The sequence below is a fragment of the Aplidium turbinatum genome, chromosome 4 (genome assembly GCF_918807975.1).
Source record: "Aplidium turbinatum chromosome 4, kaAplTurb1.1, whole genome shotgun sequence".
Classification (NCBI taxonomy): domain Eukaryota; kingdom Metazoa; phylum Chordata; class Ascidiacea; order Aplousobranchia; family Polyclinidae; genus Aplidium; species Aplidium turbinatum.
In genome coordinates this window covers 10,762,785-10,782,681 of record NC_137475.1, presented here as the reverse complement: position 1 = coordinate 10,782,681, position 19,897 = coordinate 10,762,785, and the positions used below count along the sequence as shown (strand labels likewise).

Genomic DNA, 19,897 nt, shown 5'->3' with positions numbered 1-19,897 from the left:
TAAAACTCAGCCAGGAATTAGCAACAAAAAAACATAGACATAGCTCTATTACCGAAAAATGCTCAAGAAAACATGATCTTATCCTTTTGCTATGCCACCAGACAGCACCATTTTACAGGAATATTTATACCCACATTTTTGTTGAAAATGCTCTCAGAATGTACCAAATTCAAAGTAATTTATCAAAATTTTCTGCCCCCCCCCCAGATCTCCCACCACTGGGTGTCGCCTTCGGCTTCGCCCGCCGGCCTTCAAAACCCCCCCTTTCAAAATTTCTGGCTACGCCACTGCTATCAACTATTATTGGCAAATGGGCGTTTTTTTATTTTTTTTGTTTCAATTCAAAAGCATTTTCAATAGCCCTCTCCTCCCCCCCCCCCCCTTGAGAAAATCCTGCGTACGCCACTGCATAGGACAGTTACAATTCTTTTAACATTTGACAAACAGATTATCTCGATAGTTTAAACTTTGCATATTTTCCGCATGTTTTCGGTGAATTTTTACTAACTTAGATTTTTAAGTGATTTAATTATTTTTTTAAAATGTTGTAGTTTTTGAATGGTCACATAGTGCAACGTTTTTACGCCAACAGTGTCTTTAAAAAGTTATTTGAGACTGGGATGCCAGAATATCTTTTCGCTTTCTTTGATTGAAAGAATGGCAGTCTGTGTCAATTTGTGTAGATTAGCAGGATGGTGTTTCGATTGTCATACTTTTGTTGTCTGTAATCTGTTTGATTCATTAGGTGCAACTAAACAAAGAGCAGTTTTTAAAATATGTTGCCTAAGCGCTCCCCACGAGAGTCAAAACAACACTGCCTGATCTTGCTATTTCTTTGCGCATTAAGTCGAAAACTTTACTAACTAAGCTATCGGACGAGCCTACATGAATCGTTACAATTTTTTTGTTAAAGGAATATGCACATCTAAGCGACCCCATCAACTCATCTCAGAGTTTATGTGTGGAGGAGATTTGGGAGAGTATCTAAAGCAAAAAGAAGAAAAAGATGTAACTTGGGTCACCCTTCTTCACATGGCTCTGCAAGTGGTCATGGGAATGGAATACTTGGAGGAAAGAAATTATGCTCACAGGTGAGATCAAAAGTGCTGATCGATAAAGCATAGAAAATAACACTTAAAATAAATTGTGAAGCCTAATTTTTATGGTTGTTTTCGTTTTGTTTTTTTTTATTACAAAACTGTATCTTATTGTTAACACGCAACTTAAGCCATCAGCTTAACTTTAGCTTGAAGAAATTTTAATAATACACAATTTCTTCATTTTTTTGTGTTTTCAAACTACAAAATTCCACGCTTTGAAAAATTTCAATATTTTAGTATATTTTATACTTTTTCTGGTTTTGTCAGCGTTGTCCAAATGTCAAACCTGGTAACCAACCAGCATTTATTCAACTTGAAACGATGCACCTTGGTGAAGTCACTTGGTGAATTGCTTTAAACTGCTTAGAGTGCGATGCTAAAATCGATTCAAAACATGGTATTCCATCTTTTGAAGTAAAAACAGCCAAGCGTATAGGTGTCAAGCGATTTTTCGCATTTTTCCAAATTTTTGTTAGTCAGACACAGCTGGCTTTTACTTTGATATTTGACTACTTTGATAATTAGGTTTAGGACTACGTTGAAGACACCCTTCATTGGTTTACTGGAGGCAAAGTTTTGGATGCTAAGGCTCTTCGATAAATCACGCAATAAGTGTTAAAGTATTTTGCTGTTCGTTTTTACGTGTAACTAATCCTGGTTGCAGAGCAAGGGCAAAGAAAGCTTCTTTGCATACAGCCCTACTTGTGCTTTCCAGTTCTTGACAAGTGTAAATGGCAAAAAAAATAGTTCAGGAGATTGAAATTACTGCAAGAAGATTAAACATTTTGAAAAGCTCGAGCCTTTCAGAAAAAATGATTGACGCCCCCCAAGGGGGCGTGCCCTCCGGTTAAGATCCTGATAAAGACTATCATGTTTTTAAAGTTACAGCAAATGCGTGGTGAACAATCTTACTCAATTTTTAATTCTAAAATTGTTGGTGGTAGTAAAACTACCCAGTAGGTTAGTAAATATAGTCGGGTCTAATTTGTAACCAATCTAAATTAAAGTTTGTTATCATAGCTTAAAATATAGCAATACTAAGCATTGGCCTAAGCTAAGCCTATTAATTTCTCACAGAGATTTGGCTGCCCGCAATTGCTTTGTTGGTGAAAACAATTTAGTAAAAGTTGGCGATTTTGGACTTTCGCGTTTACTACCAGATGGGATATATCAAGGAGGGGAGAATTGCAAATTCCCTTTTCATTGGACTGCTCCTGAAGGAATATTGGAGACAAAATTTACATCGAAATCAGATGTTTGGTGTAAGAAGAGTCCACAACATAATTTACTCTGTTTCATTCTGTAAGAGTTAAAATAACCAAGCTAGCTCGTCAAGTAGCGCATGATGCAAAGTTCAATGAGCTTCATTCAATCTACGGCAAACATTTGAGTGATAAACAATATGAAAGATGATAACAAAAGAAGTGATTATGGCAGTCGCAAAATGAAAAAAACCTCAACTTATATAGATATTTCCTTTATAAATCCTAGATGTTGAATACACATCTATTAAATTACACTAGACCTGTAGCATAAACCAACAACATTGAAAAAATAATAATAGTTAATAAAAGTTAATATATCCCTCTCCAGTTCCAAGCTCATTTTTTTAATGTTAGCGTTATAGATTCTTGGCTGTTGTTGCTTAATCATTTATTGACCATTCAAAATTACATAAATAAATAGGTTAATGACAATTGAAGGGCTTAGTGCAAAAGGGAGGTAGGCCTATGTCAATTTTTACCAAAAAATTTGAGTTAACCACGTCAGGAAGTTCATGAGCCTGCTGCGCGTCTTGTGTAAAAAGACCGTATGTGTATCTTGAGAAATGAAGGAGATAGGCGAAGGAAAAAGGGGATATGTCACATAATTTTTTATCATTTCAGCGCAAAAAAGATATATGTTTGACATACATCCTTTTTGTGCTGAAATGATAAAAAAATTATCTGACATATATCCTTACTGCAAGCAACAGATTACAACAATTGAACATATAACCTGCAAACCCTAGCTTATCCAAGCAAAGCATTCTCGAAATGATTTGTTTTTTTATTGGAAACACTATCTCGTGCTTAATGAAGTGTTGCAAGCAGCTCATCTTTCAGCAATCCGGAATCGTTTTTATAAGTTTTGACCTACAACAAGCAATGCCTCTCCCAAAAATATCTACATCTGTTGCATTTTATTTAAGACAATTTTGGATGTATAACTTCGGAGTTTATTTGATCCGAAAAAATGATGATTCGAGTAATGTGGAAGAAAACGGATTCATGCACTCTTGGGTAGAGAAGAAGGAGGCAGAGGGCCGAACGAGATCATCTCATCTCTCTATGCTTTTATGTTAGAAGCTGAGGTACACGGTGACACGCTAATAGCTTGGTCGGATTCCTGTGGAAGTCAGAACAAACAACGAGGAGATTCGAAAAAGTTTTTCATAAATTTCCGATTGTTGGGCATAGCTATATGGACTGCGACAGAGACTTTGGTCTCATTGAGAAGCAGCTAAGCAACATCAGCACATGTACTTGCCAGAGCATTATAGAACTGCCATACGGGACACAAAACATCAAAACAAATTCCGTGTCTATGACATGGCAAACAGTTTTTATGACTTTAAACTGCTGCCTGAACAACTGGGACCACTTAAAAGGAGCAAGAATACCTGTAAGGAAGAATTCTCCATTCAAAAAGTTAGTGTGATGTTTATCAAGGAATTCGGCACAACTTACTATAAAAACGATTTTTGAGGATGAAGAATGGAAAGCTTTGGATATTAAGCATAAAAAAAAATTGTTGATTTCAACATTGATTCCCTTAGGTTGCACCAAAACTATTCACGTGGAACTTCCAGCAAAAAATTTGCAGATATCCAGAAGCAAATGCCTTTTGTTCCTCACCAATATCACTGGTTTTACCAGCGTCTCGTACAACGTGATGCAGAAAAACTTGAAGAATAGGACGGCCGTACAAGATCCAAACAACTTAAACGAACTTTTTTAAAACAGCTTAAGCAAGAAATAAATTGTCTCTTTGCTTTGTTCTTGAAATCCTGATCTTGAGTGTGACATATATCCTTTCATTTGAATAAATTGTTGTGCAAAAAGGTGGTATGTCATTTCTTGCGCAAAGTAAAGACACGCAACTTCTTTTCAAACAACAATAAACTGTACTGGCACACTTCAACAACCATTAGGAACTGACACATGACCGTGAAGTTTGGTATAATGCCAAGAAAAGAGCAGGGTACAACGATATACTTTAACCTTCATTTTCTCAAAAGTGCGATTTTTGACATATCTCGTTTTTGCTCTAAGCCCTTCAATTAGAAAAAACACCTAAAATTCCTTGCTGCTGACACTACACCAAAGTTACTACTGTTTGAAAACTAATTTTTTATTACTATACACTTATAACCTATAAGTTGTATTAGACAAAATAACATTCTAAATCACTGACTTTGACTTTATTGAAACTGTTGCCACGCAGTTTTTTTTTTTCAGAAAACTTTTTATTTTTAAATGAAATATTAAACCATAAATACTATTGATACTACAAAAAGTGCTCAATGCCAAGCAAAAAAGCCAAGCAGAGCAAATTACGTCACATAAGCTATAGTTATTAGCCTACTCTCTAAAACATCTACAGCCTGTTTCACCCTAAAAGGGAGATTATCGAGCAGAAGGTCCTTATTCAAATAGAAACTTTATATTAATTTAATTTCAAATAAAAATCTATTTAAAGTGTCCTATTTGGATTCGCTACTATAGGGCTATGCAATTGTATTTAGGCGATATTTAGACATTACCTCTCGAAGAATCATTTCTAAGTTCAAGGAAAGTTTTGTGACAAACTTTTTATCAAAATTATTTAAGATTAGACTTGGAGTTTTTACACACACACAAAAACCCCTTTTTAGCGTTTGGTGTCCTTTTGTGGGAGATTTCTACATTGGGAAAAAAGATGCCTTATGGAGGAATTCCCCCTTTCCTGATCATTATAGCACTGCAACGAGGAGAACGACTTGACTGTCCAGAAAACTGCCCCAAGCAAGTGTATCAGATAATGAAAGATTGTAAGTAGGCTACCGTACTGGCGTTAGTGTGAAGTAGCCTACCGTAAGCTGAATTGCGTAGACCCCAAATCACTTGCATTAATTTTATTGGTCAACATTTTGATCGTTTGTGTTTTCGTTTGTCTTTGAATATTCATTTGACAATGGCACCCAAGTGGCCTCTTAAAGAGAATCCATTGTTTGAAGGAGCCGGAGGTAAGTGAACAATGCAAGGGGGCTTTCTTCACTTTTTATTTAAGAAGGCTCTGTGAAAATGAATTGATAATGCAATAGAAGAGCGTCGGCTGTTCCTGTCCTGCCACAAGAAGATGCAGGCTTGACAATCACGGAACCGAACAGAGTACGCTATAACATGAATGAACAGAACGCGTCATTTTGCATAGGGTCGATGATGACTTTGCGAGACAAATGACGCCCGAGAGTTAAGTTCTCGAGGTACGCTATTAGTTCAAGAGTGTGGATTTGAGACAAAGCAAATAGAACACAGCGTTCTTTTCTCGTATTGTCGCTAAATATTAGTCAGTAATATTTAGTAATATTTATTTAGTGTTAAGAAGCCACTGTTTTGCATCGTAGCGGCTGCAATAATCTCAGAAACAGAAAATAAGTGTACAACTGGATTCACCATCGGCGGTCATGTAATATCCAACTTAAGCTACGCAGACGATATGGCCATTTTGAATAATTCTAAACTGAAAATGCAGGAATACCTAGATGCTCTGTCAAAAAATGCTGCTAAATTCGGCCTCCAAATAAATGTGTCCAAAACCAAATGTATGACAACCGACAAAACTAACAACACACTCAATCTCACTCTCTGTGGAAAACAAATAGAACAAGTACCAGAATTCATATATCTTGGCCACCGACTATCCGCAACCAACGATGGAAAGACTGCAGTGCAACACCGAATTGGCTTAGGCTGGGCAGCATTTGAAAAGAACAAAAAGATTCTAACATCCAATAGACTCCCAATCAAACTGAAAGCAAAAAATTTCAACACCTACGTTTTACCAGTCGTGCTGTACGGTCTAGAATGCGTAAATTGGACATCATCAACAATGAAAAAACTCACTACCTTCCAAAATCACATCATGAGAAGCATGACCAACAAAAGGTTACTTGATCACACAAAAATAGAAGATCTTCTAACTATGACAAAACTACATCCAATTGCAGCAATAATAAAATCAAAAGTTTTAAAACTGTTCGGCCACACTAAAAGATCACAATTCGGAATCAGCAAAGTTTGCACAGAAGGCAAAGTATAAGGAAAAAGAAAACGTGGCAGACAACCAAAACGATGGCAAGACAACATTCAATCATGGACCGGACTCCACTTGACGACACTGGGCGAGTTGGCTCAAAATCGCCACTCTTGGAAGCAAATAAGCCATGTTGATGCGCAATCTGCCGCAGGCGGAGATAACGACTGATGATGATTAGTCAGTAAGTCAGTAAGTAAGTCAGTATTAGTCAGTAAGTCACTGCCTGGAATTACCGTCAATGGAAGTTAGGTTTTCTACATCATTGGAAGGACTGTATAGCGGGCAGTTCTTGATTATGCGGTCTGCCGTCTGCACCCTACCGCACTCACAGGCAGCACTCTCTTCCGGCTCCCAACAGTGGCTATTAGGGTGGATCGAAAAATCCAAAATTTTTATTTTTCTAAGCTAGTATGTCAAAAAGGTGCGAAATACCCATAATAACATACATGCAAATTTTTTTTTGGTTTTGACAATTTTTTGATCGGCCCCCGCAAGGTTTTATTTTCCTAATATCGGGTTGGAGAAAGTCTCCCACAAAATTGGTCAAAAGCATAAACACTGTGTGACTCACTTATGCGCTTTATGATGTCATAATAAGTGACTTGTGTTTAAACAGATAGGCTACAATTGACCGTTTTATCACCATTGCTAAAATACTTGGTTGGGTATCTCAACAATTAGCTGATGTAGCATTTGATTCTTCAAAAGAATTCTAGATATAAAAGAAGCTTTATAGTACAATTATTGGAATTTGCTTGCACTGCAGGTTCCACAAAGTTTAATAAAAGTTATATGCGCTTCTTACAGATTGAAAGGCAGTTCACTTAGACCATGCTTAGACTAGTACGGGTAACCCTTCTGGGCGATGGCCTAGTTTTATTATTACTTGGATCTTCACCATTTAGCGTATACCAGTTTGACTGCACTGGTGAATGTAGCATTGATCTGGCGATGCGAAACCCAGGATGCTTGAATCACTCAGACACTCACGATGGCTGACTATAGCTAATTAATAGAACCCTTATATGTCAGCGATAACAATCCTTATGAGAAACTGCAAGCATTGGTTATGTTCACTATCCGTGTTTATGCTCCAATGTGGTTCACAATAAAATCACACTCATCTTGCAAAGATGGAGCTAGACACATTCACCAAATGACAACAACATCACGATATCTTAGTCCAAAGCACAAGAAAATTATCAACCTAGTTATAGGCTTCACCGCAACTGATACTTTGCTCATCCGGAAAGTATAATTTTGGCTATGATAACTTACCATCGACCACATACTCGAGAACTAGGCCTGCGTGGAGTGATGAAAGCTAGAGCTGCAAAACCCAGCGAAAAAATACAAAAATTTAAAGTTCCCTCAAAGCTTAATTTTGATGCAGTGAAATACTTCAAACTGATTAACTGGACAGATCTTCCTATCACGGAGCCTCCTGTAATTAAAACAATGACGGATGCTGAGCTCCTGCAATTCATCATGATAGATGTGACTCCCACTGTATTTTTTCCCAAATTTCCATGTCACACGCAGGCTGTTGAAAGGCTCGTGAAGCTGGTTACCGATGCATCTAAAGCAGTTTGTGGACCGAAATATCGAGACGGCTTCATTCGTGCCCGAATTGCTTCTCGTCAGTTTATGCCAACATTTAAGCCTAAACGTGATTTTACTCACTTCAATTTGTAACTGTTTATTATATTGCTTGCAGTCTTTGTATGCATGAGCGCATAAATTAATAGGAAATGACTTTGTCAATGGACCACCTGTCAACCCAGTCATATAAAGTTTAAGCTTGTGAGTCAATACTCGGCCATCTGATGGTGATGGTTAATAGGCGTTTACCTGTTGGAACCACGGGTGGTGCATCCGCCAAGTCACTTTAAAATCAATATGCTGAAAGAGGGTGAAGTCAAAACTCTTAAGTACACACATTTTCATTGTACTTGGTGTTATATTAGAACCTTTTGCCATGTCTGCATAGCGAGTTAAAATCGAAAAAAAATTTGCCATGCAGTTCTTGTATGTATAAGTGCCTAAATTTGTATGTCGCGGGGGGAGATCAAAAACTTGTTCAAACTTCTTCAATTTTTTACATTGTGTTATGGTGATATATTGGCAACTTTTGCCATATCTAGCTAATTAAAATTGAGAAAAAAAATTTTTTTTGCCACTTTTGATCCACCCTAGTGGCTATGTGAGAGGGGGACATTTAGTTAAGATTGTAGCACAGCAAGTTGGTTGATTTTTAGAATTCAAGCGCTAAAGTCGGTGCAGGTAGCTTAGTTAATGACAAACTACTGTACTTTTTTGTAAATTGATTTTTACCAGCGTGGCAACAAAAGTCCAAATTCATTTCCTTTTATAGATCTACTGTACTTAAGTCATAAAAGCAAGTTTATTTAAGAATGTTAGACTTTTACAAATCTATAGATTTATAGATATCCGTCATTTGGTATCCGTCATTTTGACAGCTTGTTGTTGATGTATTGCTCTTTCGGTTGTGATCCCAGAAGAGCCCCAGAATCTATAGATATATCGAATCATCTCATAAAATACATTGCACCGGTTAATATGAAAAATTAATCTGTTTGCGAAATAATCTTTTACGCAGAAGATGCCTTGAATGTTCTAGAATCGAGATTAAGCTATACATTTTTAGCATTAATTCTAACTTTTAAAATTGTTGCCAAAATGTTTCTCTAAACTCTATTTTGAGCACATGCACTTCATACTTTGTTATTGTATTGACTTTTTTAACTTTCTCGCGCAACCAGTGGCGGTTCGTGACATGGGGCTGCAGGGCTGCAGCCCCACCTGAAAGAAAGAAAGAAAAGAGGGAAAATATGTTTTCCTCTGTGTTTGTCCGACCCGGTTACTTTTTTCATCTAAGAATTGCGGATCGAAAATTAAAAAATTTAACAGTTTCGTTTGGCAACACCGATTTTGGGCAAACTGAGATGCAGCCCGAGATTCTGGATTTCAAGCGCTCTGATTGGCTAAAAATTATCCTTGAAGCTCCACCTCTTTTAGTATTTCACAGCAATTTTTGGATCTGTTGGGGCTGCATGGAAAACAGCCCCAGCTAACCGAATAACTTTACAGACTTTTTAAAGTTAGTTTTTATTTCGCAGAGTAGCGATGAGCCATGAATGTAGAAGTGTTAGCTGTAGAGTTAGGGTATTCAACAGGTTATAGGAAGTGCTAGTCCAGCCTAGGGCATCTCAAAATCACTTGAACCTTGTATGCAACGGTTAGGCTAGTCAAGACTATGCTCAATACCAGTAAAGTTTGTCTCCAAAGCAATAGCCTAAAGGGCCTAAACTGTAAGTTATTTTTTTTAATATTAGGAATACATCAACTTTTCAACAAAGTTTGAATGCATTTGTTCAAAATTTGGGGTAAAAACATGCTCAGACCGCACAAAATTTAAAGCAATTTTTAAAAAATTTTGGGGGGAGACCCAGACCCCCCGCGAAATCGTTCGCCTTCGGCGAACTCAACGACGGGCTTTGCCCTCTCCCCCCACTATGTATTGCAGCCCCACTGCTCGCAACGTACCGTACCTAGATACCTAGCACTTTTTAAAAACAATGTTCTAATTAAATCTAATCTAAGGGTTTTCAACCTGGAGGTCGCGAACCGTTTTCGGAAGGTCGCGATTGGCGCCTGAAAATCCAGTGTGCTGTTTTTATTTTTTTGCAAAAAAAGATTAAAAACTGTCTTTTTCGCAATCGACCATTCCTCTACTTGAGGATATTATATTGTTTAAGCTTTTAGAAATTGCAAGGCTTTAACAATAGGAAAGCATTTGATATTTTTCACTAACTTCTTGTATCTTGCTTTGTGCAGATTAAAGTTAACCAGTAGGCTAATCACGCTATGGCAAAAAGGCAAGATTATTTAGAATCCTATGCAAAATCTAGATTTCTCAGTACTGTTTCCAATGGTAGGCTATTGGATAGATTTAACGTAGGCTATTTTGTTTGAAAGTTCTTTCAGTAACAGGTGCACGTTCTGACAAGCTTAGCCTAATTGTTAAAAATATGCAGCACCAACAACCTCACTGAAACCGATTTCAATAAATCCATAAAAGATTGCAATAAACTTAACTGGTGAAAGTGTAGATTTCATTGCTCTTCAACCTCCTTGTCCGTGGTACACCTTTTTTCAATTTTTAATAACTCGTATACCTAACAAATAGCAATGTTTAAGTGAGCACATAGGAAGTAAAAAAAAAACTAATAATTAATTAATTGTTTGTTAAAGTGATTATAGTAGTCTTGAACTGGGCACAAGAAACTACGCATGCAAAAGTGCAAAAAACGTCAAAATTGAAGTTGATTTAATGGCTAGCTTGTTGTTGCATTGTTTCAGCAAGTTGGACATAACGTGGTGTTAGCTCTTTCTCTATTCCTCCCCGCATTAAAGAATCAATGTCAAGTATCGAGTTTCGTTTGTTTGACTTGATCTCAACAAGACTGGAAAATCCTTCTTCACACAAATAAGTGGTGGGCATCTGCACCAAGACATCAATGGCTTTTTGCGTGAGATTTTTGTATTCGGAAAATTCAAGAAGAGAAACCCAAACATTCTGTGTAATTCACTTCTCGAAATGAGTATTTTTGATTTAAATCAGCCCATGATAGTTCCAATAATTCCTCATCCTCAGTTGGTTCTTCATTAAAAACGGCACACGCATCCAAAATGAGCGTATCTGTTTCAAAAGCACAAAGCAGGTTGGCGAGTAGCCTAATAACAGCACACCAGTAGGTCCGGTTAAGAGTTTACAAATATGCCAATTGCTGTCTCTGTTGTGACTTCCACTATCACAGATCTAAGCTGTATAGTGTATACCCTTCGTATAGCCTACCTTTTTCCAGCTGTATAGGCCTACCCTAATTTTGATCTGGTATACACTTGGGTATACAGTATACCCGGTTGAAGAGCACTAGTGTAGATTATTCTCATTTTCTCCTATTATCTAGCCAAGCTTGGCAGAAAATGAAAATAATGATCGGAGCAGTGCCGGTCTTTGGGATGTGCAAACCGTGAGGTCGCACAGTGCCCGCAAATTAGGGGGCACGCAATTTACTCAGAAAATGCAGTAATTTTGTCATTTCCAATGGAAAAATTCAACAAGTGAATTCAACAAAGGAATTAGCAATAAGAAAACAGAAACTCAACGGGTGCAACCTATTTCGTCCCCTGAAAAGATCGAGATAAAAAAACAACAGAGCCGAAGTCGCTGATTGGAGTTGCCGCAAACATTTCAAAATATCTCTCGATCTTTTCAGGGGACGCAATAGGTCGAAATTTGATTTTGTCACTCCGATTTCAGGGTACGAAATTGGGGTACGAATTTTTCAGGGGACGAAATAGGTTGCATCCAGACTCAACATAGAAACATAACTTTATTTCCGAAAAATGCCAAAGAAAGCATGATCTTATCATTTTGCTATGCCACCGGACAGCACCATTTTACAGTAATATTCATACCCAAACTTTTGTTGAACATGCTCTCAGAATGCCCCAAATTCAAAGTAATTTTTCAAAAGTTTCTGGGGGAGGCCCCCCATCTCTCCTCCCCTTTCAAAATACCTAGCTACGCTACTGAATTGGATCATTGATTGGGGCCCGCAAAGCATATTCCGCACAGGGCCCGAAATGCCCTAAGACCGGCACTGATCGGAGAAAATGTTATAAATGCCTTAATAACATACCAAAAAGACGTTTTGGCTTTCGAAAGTTTACATTGGAACCGTAAAACTAAACATAACTGAATGTCGGCACTCGGCATGAACCAAATTTGGTTAAATTTTGCATTAATTATGCTTTTATTGTATATTTTTATGGGGGGGTCGCGAAGCTGCGTTGATAGCTCTGAGGGGGTCGGGGTGGAAAAAAGGTTGAAAACCCCTGTTCTAATCAGTAATCACATATCCTGTATCAACACTCAACAGGTTGGGAATTAGACCCAGACGAACGTCCGACATTTGCCAAGCTCAGACTTGTTCTCAACGCCACAAGCGACATATTTCGCCCGAAACATGACCTGGCAGCAGCTGGAGAATTGCTAACGACACTCTTGTTGCTGAAACTTTTAAAGGCCGCGATTGAAGACTGATGAGTACGCCAGTAAAAGGCATTAAAGTAATCTTTTTTTTGTTGGTACAGAAAGTTGTGAAATTGATGACAGTGAAAGAACTACGTGGTTACATTAAAACTTAATAATTTGTGAACATGGGCGTTGTCATGAGGAAAAGGGGGAAATCCCTCTCCCCCGAAATATTTTGTACATGCAACCAACTAACAGATTTTTAAGGTATTAAAGAACAAGGAAAATTTATTAAAATAAGATGTATGTCTTTGAGAAGGGTCAATAGTGAATGATCAAAAGCTGTCCAGTCAGTTGACAGAAATAAGTCAATGCTTTTTGGGGATGATAAACTTGATTCTCAAAATGGAAAGTTGCACATACACAGGCAAAAAAGAAGCCTATGATGATATCAACTCCCTTGATTTGGGAAGTGACCCTGTGCAATGGAGAAAATACATTCAAAAACGCTTAAAATGATTTAACCTAAGCTAAAAGCATTTGTGAAGTTGAGTAAACCAGATTTCTCCAGCACTGAATGCAAAACTGTTAAAATGCCAGCCTACTTCAGCATATGTAGAGCAATCATCAGGGGCGTTGAAGATAATTTGAGCCCGGTTCCGATGATATCAACGGGCCCCAAATCAAGGCAATTTATAGAAAAATTCATTATATTCAAAGAAGACGAGAGAGTTTTTTCAATCTCCCCCGCTCCTTGGAAATGTTTCGGGCCGCTAAAATCATGCCGGGCCCCGGTCTCAAAGTAACCCCTGGACCTCCTGTCAACGTTACTGATGATCATGTTCCCTTTTGAAATCAATGCTTTGTCCAAACAGATATTTTGCAGACGCCAACATTGTATACTACGTGAAATTATACTTAAATGCTTTTAGACATTTGAATTCTTGTAGTGATTTTGAAGTGAAATAAGTGTTTTGTATGTTGTTCGAATATGGTTTTATTCAAGATACATGTAAAACTTGCATGCGAGTTGTTAAATACGGAGACTACATAAATTTGATGCTTAAAAAATAAATTCATATACTAACATAGCCTATATTTCAAAAAATAAAATCATATCTTTCGATTTTTTAGGTCATAAAAAACTTGTCCTGCTGATGAGTGATATCGGCAACTATATTTTTACATGATGCTTTGCAAACCTGAGTTTTTGCACTAAATATCATTGAATAAAGATTGAGTATCGCTGTTAGCAGCATGATCGTTGTTTATTTCACAAGTGTAGATAAGTTACTTACGATCTGTTATAGCCGGACGCTGCAGGTTCGCTGTGGTGGTAGCAGTTTGTCACTAGCTTTCGGAAGACAGTTCCCTAGTCATTGCATCAGCTCAGTGACTGAGTGGTTATCGCCTTCTGCTGTAGTGCTGGTAGGCCTAAGATCGATTCCAGGTCTGGTCATAATGAAGATTTTAAAAACGGTAGCCTACCGATTATATGTGAGAATAAGTCGGGTAAAAATCATGAGTCTTGTCGTTAAAAGACTTTTGTAGTTGTAAATCGACAATAAATAAAATAACATTATTATTATTAATTATCTGTTCACATGGCTAGGGAACTGTCTTCCGAAAGCTAGTGACAAACCGCCACCACCACAGCGAACCCGCAACATCAGCTTAAACAGGTCGTTTGTATCTATACTTGTGAAATTTATATGGTTGTGAATATCGGTAATTCGACAGTTCGTCGAACGACAAGTTATGAAATCAATAAAGAGATTTGAAATTTGGGAGATCTGAGAATTAAGATTTTATGGAAGGGGATTATAAAATCATAAGGAATTACAAAAACTATAGCCCATGGAGATTACAAAATCATTTGGCTTGAGAGAAATCGGAAACTTAAGATTTTAGAGTATTTTGGAATTAGACAATCTGATTCTGAAATATGAAAGGATTTTAGTAACTGGAGGAATTGTGTCATAACAATTTGGTAATTTGAGAAAGATCCATCAAGATCGCAATATACCGATTTCTTAAAATCCGAAATTCCAATCTTCCAAACCAAAATCTCCATGTGTTCAATGAAATTTTATTTAGTAAACTGCTTTTCTTTTCGACCAACTGCTTGTTTCTAGTTTCGTTTTTAGCTAATTGTTGTTTGGACAAACTATCCTTTGACTAATTGTTGTTTTGATGAACTGTCGTTCAACCAATTGTTATTTTGACCTAGACTAGGGGTTCTGAGAAGGAGAAAGTCAAAATGTTTTGCCCCCCTTCTAGTAAGCCTAATTTATTTTTCCCTTGAGGGGGCCCATTTTGATTATTCAGTAATACTTCGGTAAGCAGGGCCGTTAGCCATAAGTAACTACCGCCGGCGCAATGCACCGTCCCAGAGCAAGGGGAACCGCATGCTACAGTTTATTGTAAAATATTTAAGTTAGAAACTAAAGTAAACTGGTTATTATGTGGTTATGAACTTATAGGCCTACGTAGCCTAGCCTACAATCTTTTCCGTGTTGGATTTTTGCTTGTTCTTGTCGTAGCTTACTTAGGGCCCCACTCTGGCCACTGAATTTTTGTGTTTGGCTCGACTCGTTAAGTTCATGTGCGTATGAATGTGTAGTTAGATTTACTGTTACGGGGTGGTGGCTGACTAGATGACTGCTTATGGTCTTCCGCTACCATCTTGATTGCGCCATATTCTAATCAACAGTTGTATAAGTATAATGCATTGTTTTGACAATTACATTTACTCTGCTTGTTTGTTGCATGGATTAGGTTATATTATTGTTAGGTTATATGGCGCTGTTGAAACAAAATAAATTGACTGACATATTGTTTCATAATTATGGAACTTTATTACAGTATGTTGACATCCAATGAAACGTTATTTTCATTCTCCGCAATTATTACTTTGTGACGCAATAGTTGCAATGCTTGCAACACTCACGCTTTTATTTCGTATTTGAAAACCGCGTAAGTAAAATCATTCAGCGAAAGTGAACATGTTTTTTTTTTAACTTTGTTAAAAAGACAGCTAAGAAACTCCCAGCCGTAGAAGATAGGGGGCAAGAGGCGCAGACGCTTTCCGCTAAAAAAAACGTTGCGAATTTGGGCAAAAATGTCCAGTTATTTGGGCAAATCAACCTTATCATATGATGTTTCGACATCTCACCAGTTTGCAAAATTTGCATAATTGTTATAATTTATGAGATACATTTAAACCCTGGCCATCCGCTACACACAACCACGCTGAGATATCCACCAAAGCAGCGGCTAAAATCAAGAAAGCCATTTGTACGCGCTGCACAAGACCTTCTGGCAGCCTCTGGTGGAAGCCCTAGCAAACAGTGGTGCCACGCGGCATGGTGTGAACAATGGTCAAGCAGCACGTCCCCACTTCGCCAAGTATTCAGATCCCCGTCCGAAAACCAGCTGGGACATGGCCTCTCTAGACTTGCCTCATCAAGGCGTAACCGTTTGCTCACTGGTGTTGGACGCTATGGTGCAGACATGTTGCGCTGGGGCTTGGCAGAGAGTGCTGCTTGTGAGTGTGGCGAAATGCAGACGGCAGTCCACATTATCAAGGATTGCCGGCTATACAGACCACCCCATGGTATGGAAGGCCTAATTTCCATCGATGACGACACCAGGCAGTGGCTAACCAACGGATGCCCTGACATATAGCGACAACACGAGAGAAGAGAAGATACATTGATATTTTCGAATGAATGTAAAATATATTATCATCGATTTTGGAAACTATTGCATGTGGTATTGCAATTTGGAAAAAATGATAAGTTTCGATTCAACATTTGCAAAAACTAGCCTATGTGTAAAAGGGCATAATTGGCGAGCAGAGGTAAGCTTATTCACTAGCATGTTGGCTACATTTCATCACAGGTAAGATTTAAAAGCCTGCTGGCTTTAAGTAACCTTATGAGTTTTTTGCTTGTTTCTCTATAGGCTACTCTACTACTACTAATGCAGTTATTAATAAAATCATTTGGGGAAAAATGTCTAATTATTTGGATAAATCATTTTTACCATGAGCTTTCGACAGTTTACCAGTTTATGAACTTTGTATAGTAATGTGTTATACTTTGAAGTCCATAACATTTTTCTTAAAATGTAGCATCATCAATTTAGGAAGCTTTTGTATTTGGTATTGCAATTTGGGCTAAGTGTTGAGCTCAGAGCTTTGATTCAGTATCTGCAAAAATCCGATGAGTAAAACTATGTGCTGTAAAATAAAGGTTAAGAAGTTTGTAGTAATGCCCTTGAAGCTTTACTGGGTCTTGATGTTGATAATGAAGAGGATAAGCCAGACCTCAGTATTAGAGATAGAACTCTGCATGTTGACAGTTTCAACTATACAATAGCCTCATATCACTGAAGAAAATTCCGATACTAACATAAATGTTAGATATAGGTGCCAGCATAAATGACGACCTTCCTGTCATTGCCGCAAACTCAACGGTCAAGAAAGTAAAATTAAATTCAGCAGGTCCCACACACAGGGGCTTCGAGAGGGGGGGAAGTCGGGCAACTTTCCCCCTAACATAACATTGTAAAGGATAAACGAGTAGTTTTTCGTTTTTTCACGTTTGAGGGGGGCCCATTTTTGCCACTAAAATAGTAGTGTACCAACTTTAAAAATAAACAAATTTTTGAATGAAATAGGCACTTCCAAGTATTTTTCAATCATGGTAGATGCTACTTCAAATGTTATTCATCAAGAACAAATCATTCTTGTATTAAAGTAGGCTATGTTAAACTGCTTCAAGACCAAAATTTGATGCTGTTAAGTCCACTGATTTCTGCATCATTAAAGGGTTTGTATTGTTTTAACTTGAAAACTAGTGCAGGCCCTTAGGGGAATCTTTAGGCTAAACGTGTTACACGTTGTTTTTTTTGCATATTTTTGCAGTTGATCAACCAAACTTTGATTTTAGTGGGTGCCGCAACTTTTTGGGTCACGTGATCACCCCCAAATCGGGGATTTCCCCAGAAATCACGTTTCAGCTCTTTTTACAGCATTTTTGTGCAATTACATATTTGATTTTTGTATATTTTAACTTAAAAAACACATACAAATAAGTGAGACAAAATAAACACAAAATAATTTGATTGATGACGTCATTATGATGTCATCACATATATTTTTTTGCTTTTTAACCAATTTTGGTCGTTTGCTGTTGATTTTAGTTGGAGTACCGGTTACTAAAATCATTTCACAATTCCTAAAAGTCGTTTCGTCGTGATTGCATCTTTTATGACGTCATCATTACATTATTAAAACTAGACAACTTCAAATTCAGGAACCAAAGGTAAGTTTATTCCGAAAAAAGCGATCAAATACTCTCATTATACGTTTTGCAAATGCTTAAAATTTTACAATTGCAAGCAATAACAATAATTCCAGTACAGTATGACGCAATAACGACGTCATCAAGGGTATAACCAGAAGAGCAGCTACCAGGGGTGAATTTCCCTTTTAGTCATGCCACTTTAAAATTTAAAATAATATGTAATTATGATCTACAAATCAAATTAATACACGACCCCAGATGATGCAATGTCAGAGTCTTAACACTGTTAATTCAAGATGAAAAAACTAGCGATTTTCGATGTTAAATTCCTAGCATACGTAATTTGGGAGGGGGTTAACCATCACTACATTCAAGGAAACTTCCTGGTTTAAATGAAACGAAATTAACCGTTACTCTCCCGCTCAAATCGGCCGAAAAATGCGTTCACTTTGATATAGCGTCATCAGCCGAAAAATGCGTTATCTTTGATATAGCGTCATCAACCGAAAAATGTGCTCACAATCTAGCGTCACTACTTAGCGTCACTACATTTGATGCTTCGATCTTACATTTCCTTACTACTTTGCTTGATGGAGGGTACTTGTTGCATCGAGTGCCATGGAAACTGGAGACAGTTATGGGTCTATTACACAGTCGTATGCAGATTTTAACATTCGTCATTATCGCTTAGCAACGGTGGTCTTTGATGGATATGGTGGTCCGTCTATCAAAGACAATATCCATCAAAGACGCGGCATGAATGTCCACCCGGTTGTTCACTTTACTGTAGACACCGAGTTCATTGGAAAGAAGGAGCAGTTCTTGTCTCGAGCTTCCAACAAAGAAGGATTAATTTCTCTAATTTCTGCTCAACTGAGGAATAGAAGCTGCAATGTGATCAACGTACCAGGTGATGCAGATGAGGACATCGTCAAGAGTCAAGAGGGCAAATGGACAGCTCTCATCGACATAGCACGACTTTAATTGGTGAAGACACAGACCTTTTAATATTGTTACTATACACTATGCTGACACTGACCCAGACATTAAAGACCTTTACTTCCGCTCGGACAAAGCTTACGCAACCAAGATACACGACATCAACAAACTTAAAGCAATCATCGCACCAGACATGCTCACAGCTCCTCTTCCAGTGATGTACGCGCATACAAAAAATATTGACGCCGTCAGCGTAAACGCAAACGTTCGAAAAACCATACGCCGTATGCGTCAACGTAACTTGTAAAAAAAGTTGGCGGCGTCAGTGCATATCACTGGTGTAAACTAATTTTGTTTGCTAAGTGCCCAACACTCACATGGTATAAACCAGTGGTTCTCAACCTTTTAACAGTGGGGGACCGGCAAAATTAAAAAAAAATGTTCGCGGACCGGCAACCAAAGATCGTAGGGAATAGAATGAATATTTGTAACGTTTAGTTATCTAAAGTTGTCGTTGCGCACCATAATGCAAGGTTTTAGCATAGCCTATGATTTGTATTTAGGACAAAAATTGGAATAAAACGGCAATCAAATCAACTCAAACAGAAAAATGTCAATCCATTTGCATACAAAATCAATGTCAGTGGAAAATTTCCTACTGCTACGTTGCCAGTAGCCTATGCGAGGAAGACGAGATATCAAAGACGTTTCTAAAACATCTAGCTCTGTTTCGGCATCCAGGCGCTTTCTTTGCTTTGTTATTAAAGCTAGAGATGAAAAAGAATTGTCGTAGTTGAAACAATTACCATCAATTCGATGGCACGAATTCGTTAGCAAGAGATATCCAAAAGTGTTACAATGATGTTTTTCAAATCTTGACTGCAAAGTAGAAGCACAGCATATTGTAATTCAATCAGGCTTTCTTTTTCATGAAAATTAAAATCGCATGTGTTGACATCATTCATCGATGCATGGCTTGTGTATCCAAAAGTTTCCATGTCGAAGATCTTCATGTTACGCAAAATGATCGTCAAAATTGTTAGCCAACTCTTTTAAGTGTTGACTCACAATGCTCAGCACCTCTTTTTACTTTTTTCACCACTCCATTTTACCAGCATTTTCCACAGCGAATCGGCTTGTCT

The 19,897-nt window shown here is 37.7% G+C and overlaps 1 protein-coding gene across 1 annotated transcript in view; it reads left to right on the top strand.

The window, feature by feature from the left end:
- LOC145769509 (tyrosine-protein kinase ABL1-like) overlaps positions 1–13,670 on the top strand; it is a 28,947-nt gene extending 15,277 nt beyond the window's left edge. Inside the window, exons 7-10 of the mRNA XM_082581155.1 lie at positions 914–1,091; positions 2,178–2,362; positions 5,017–5,172; positions 12,410–13,670. Of these exons, the coding sequence (XP_082437281.1) occupies positions 914–1,091; positions 2,178–2,362; positions 5,017–5,172; positions 12,410–12,573 (683 nt within the window). The 3' untranslated portion in view covers positions 12,574–13,670. The remainder of the gene's footprint in view (positions 1–913; positions 1,092–2,177; positions 2,363–5,016; positions 5,173–12,409) is intronic.
- The last annotated feature ends 6,227 nt before the right edge of the window (positions 13,671–19,897 follow it).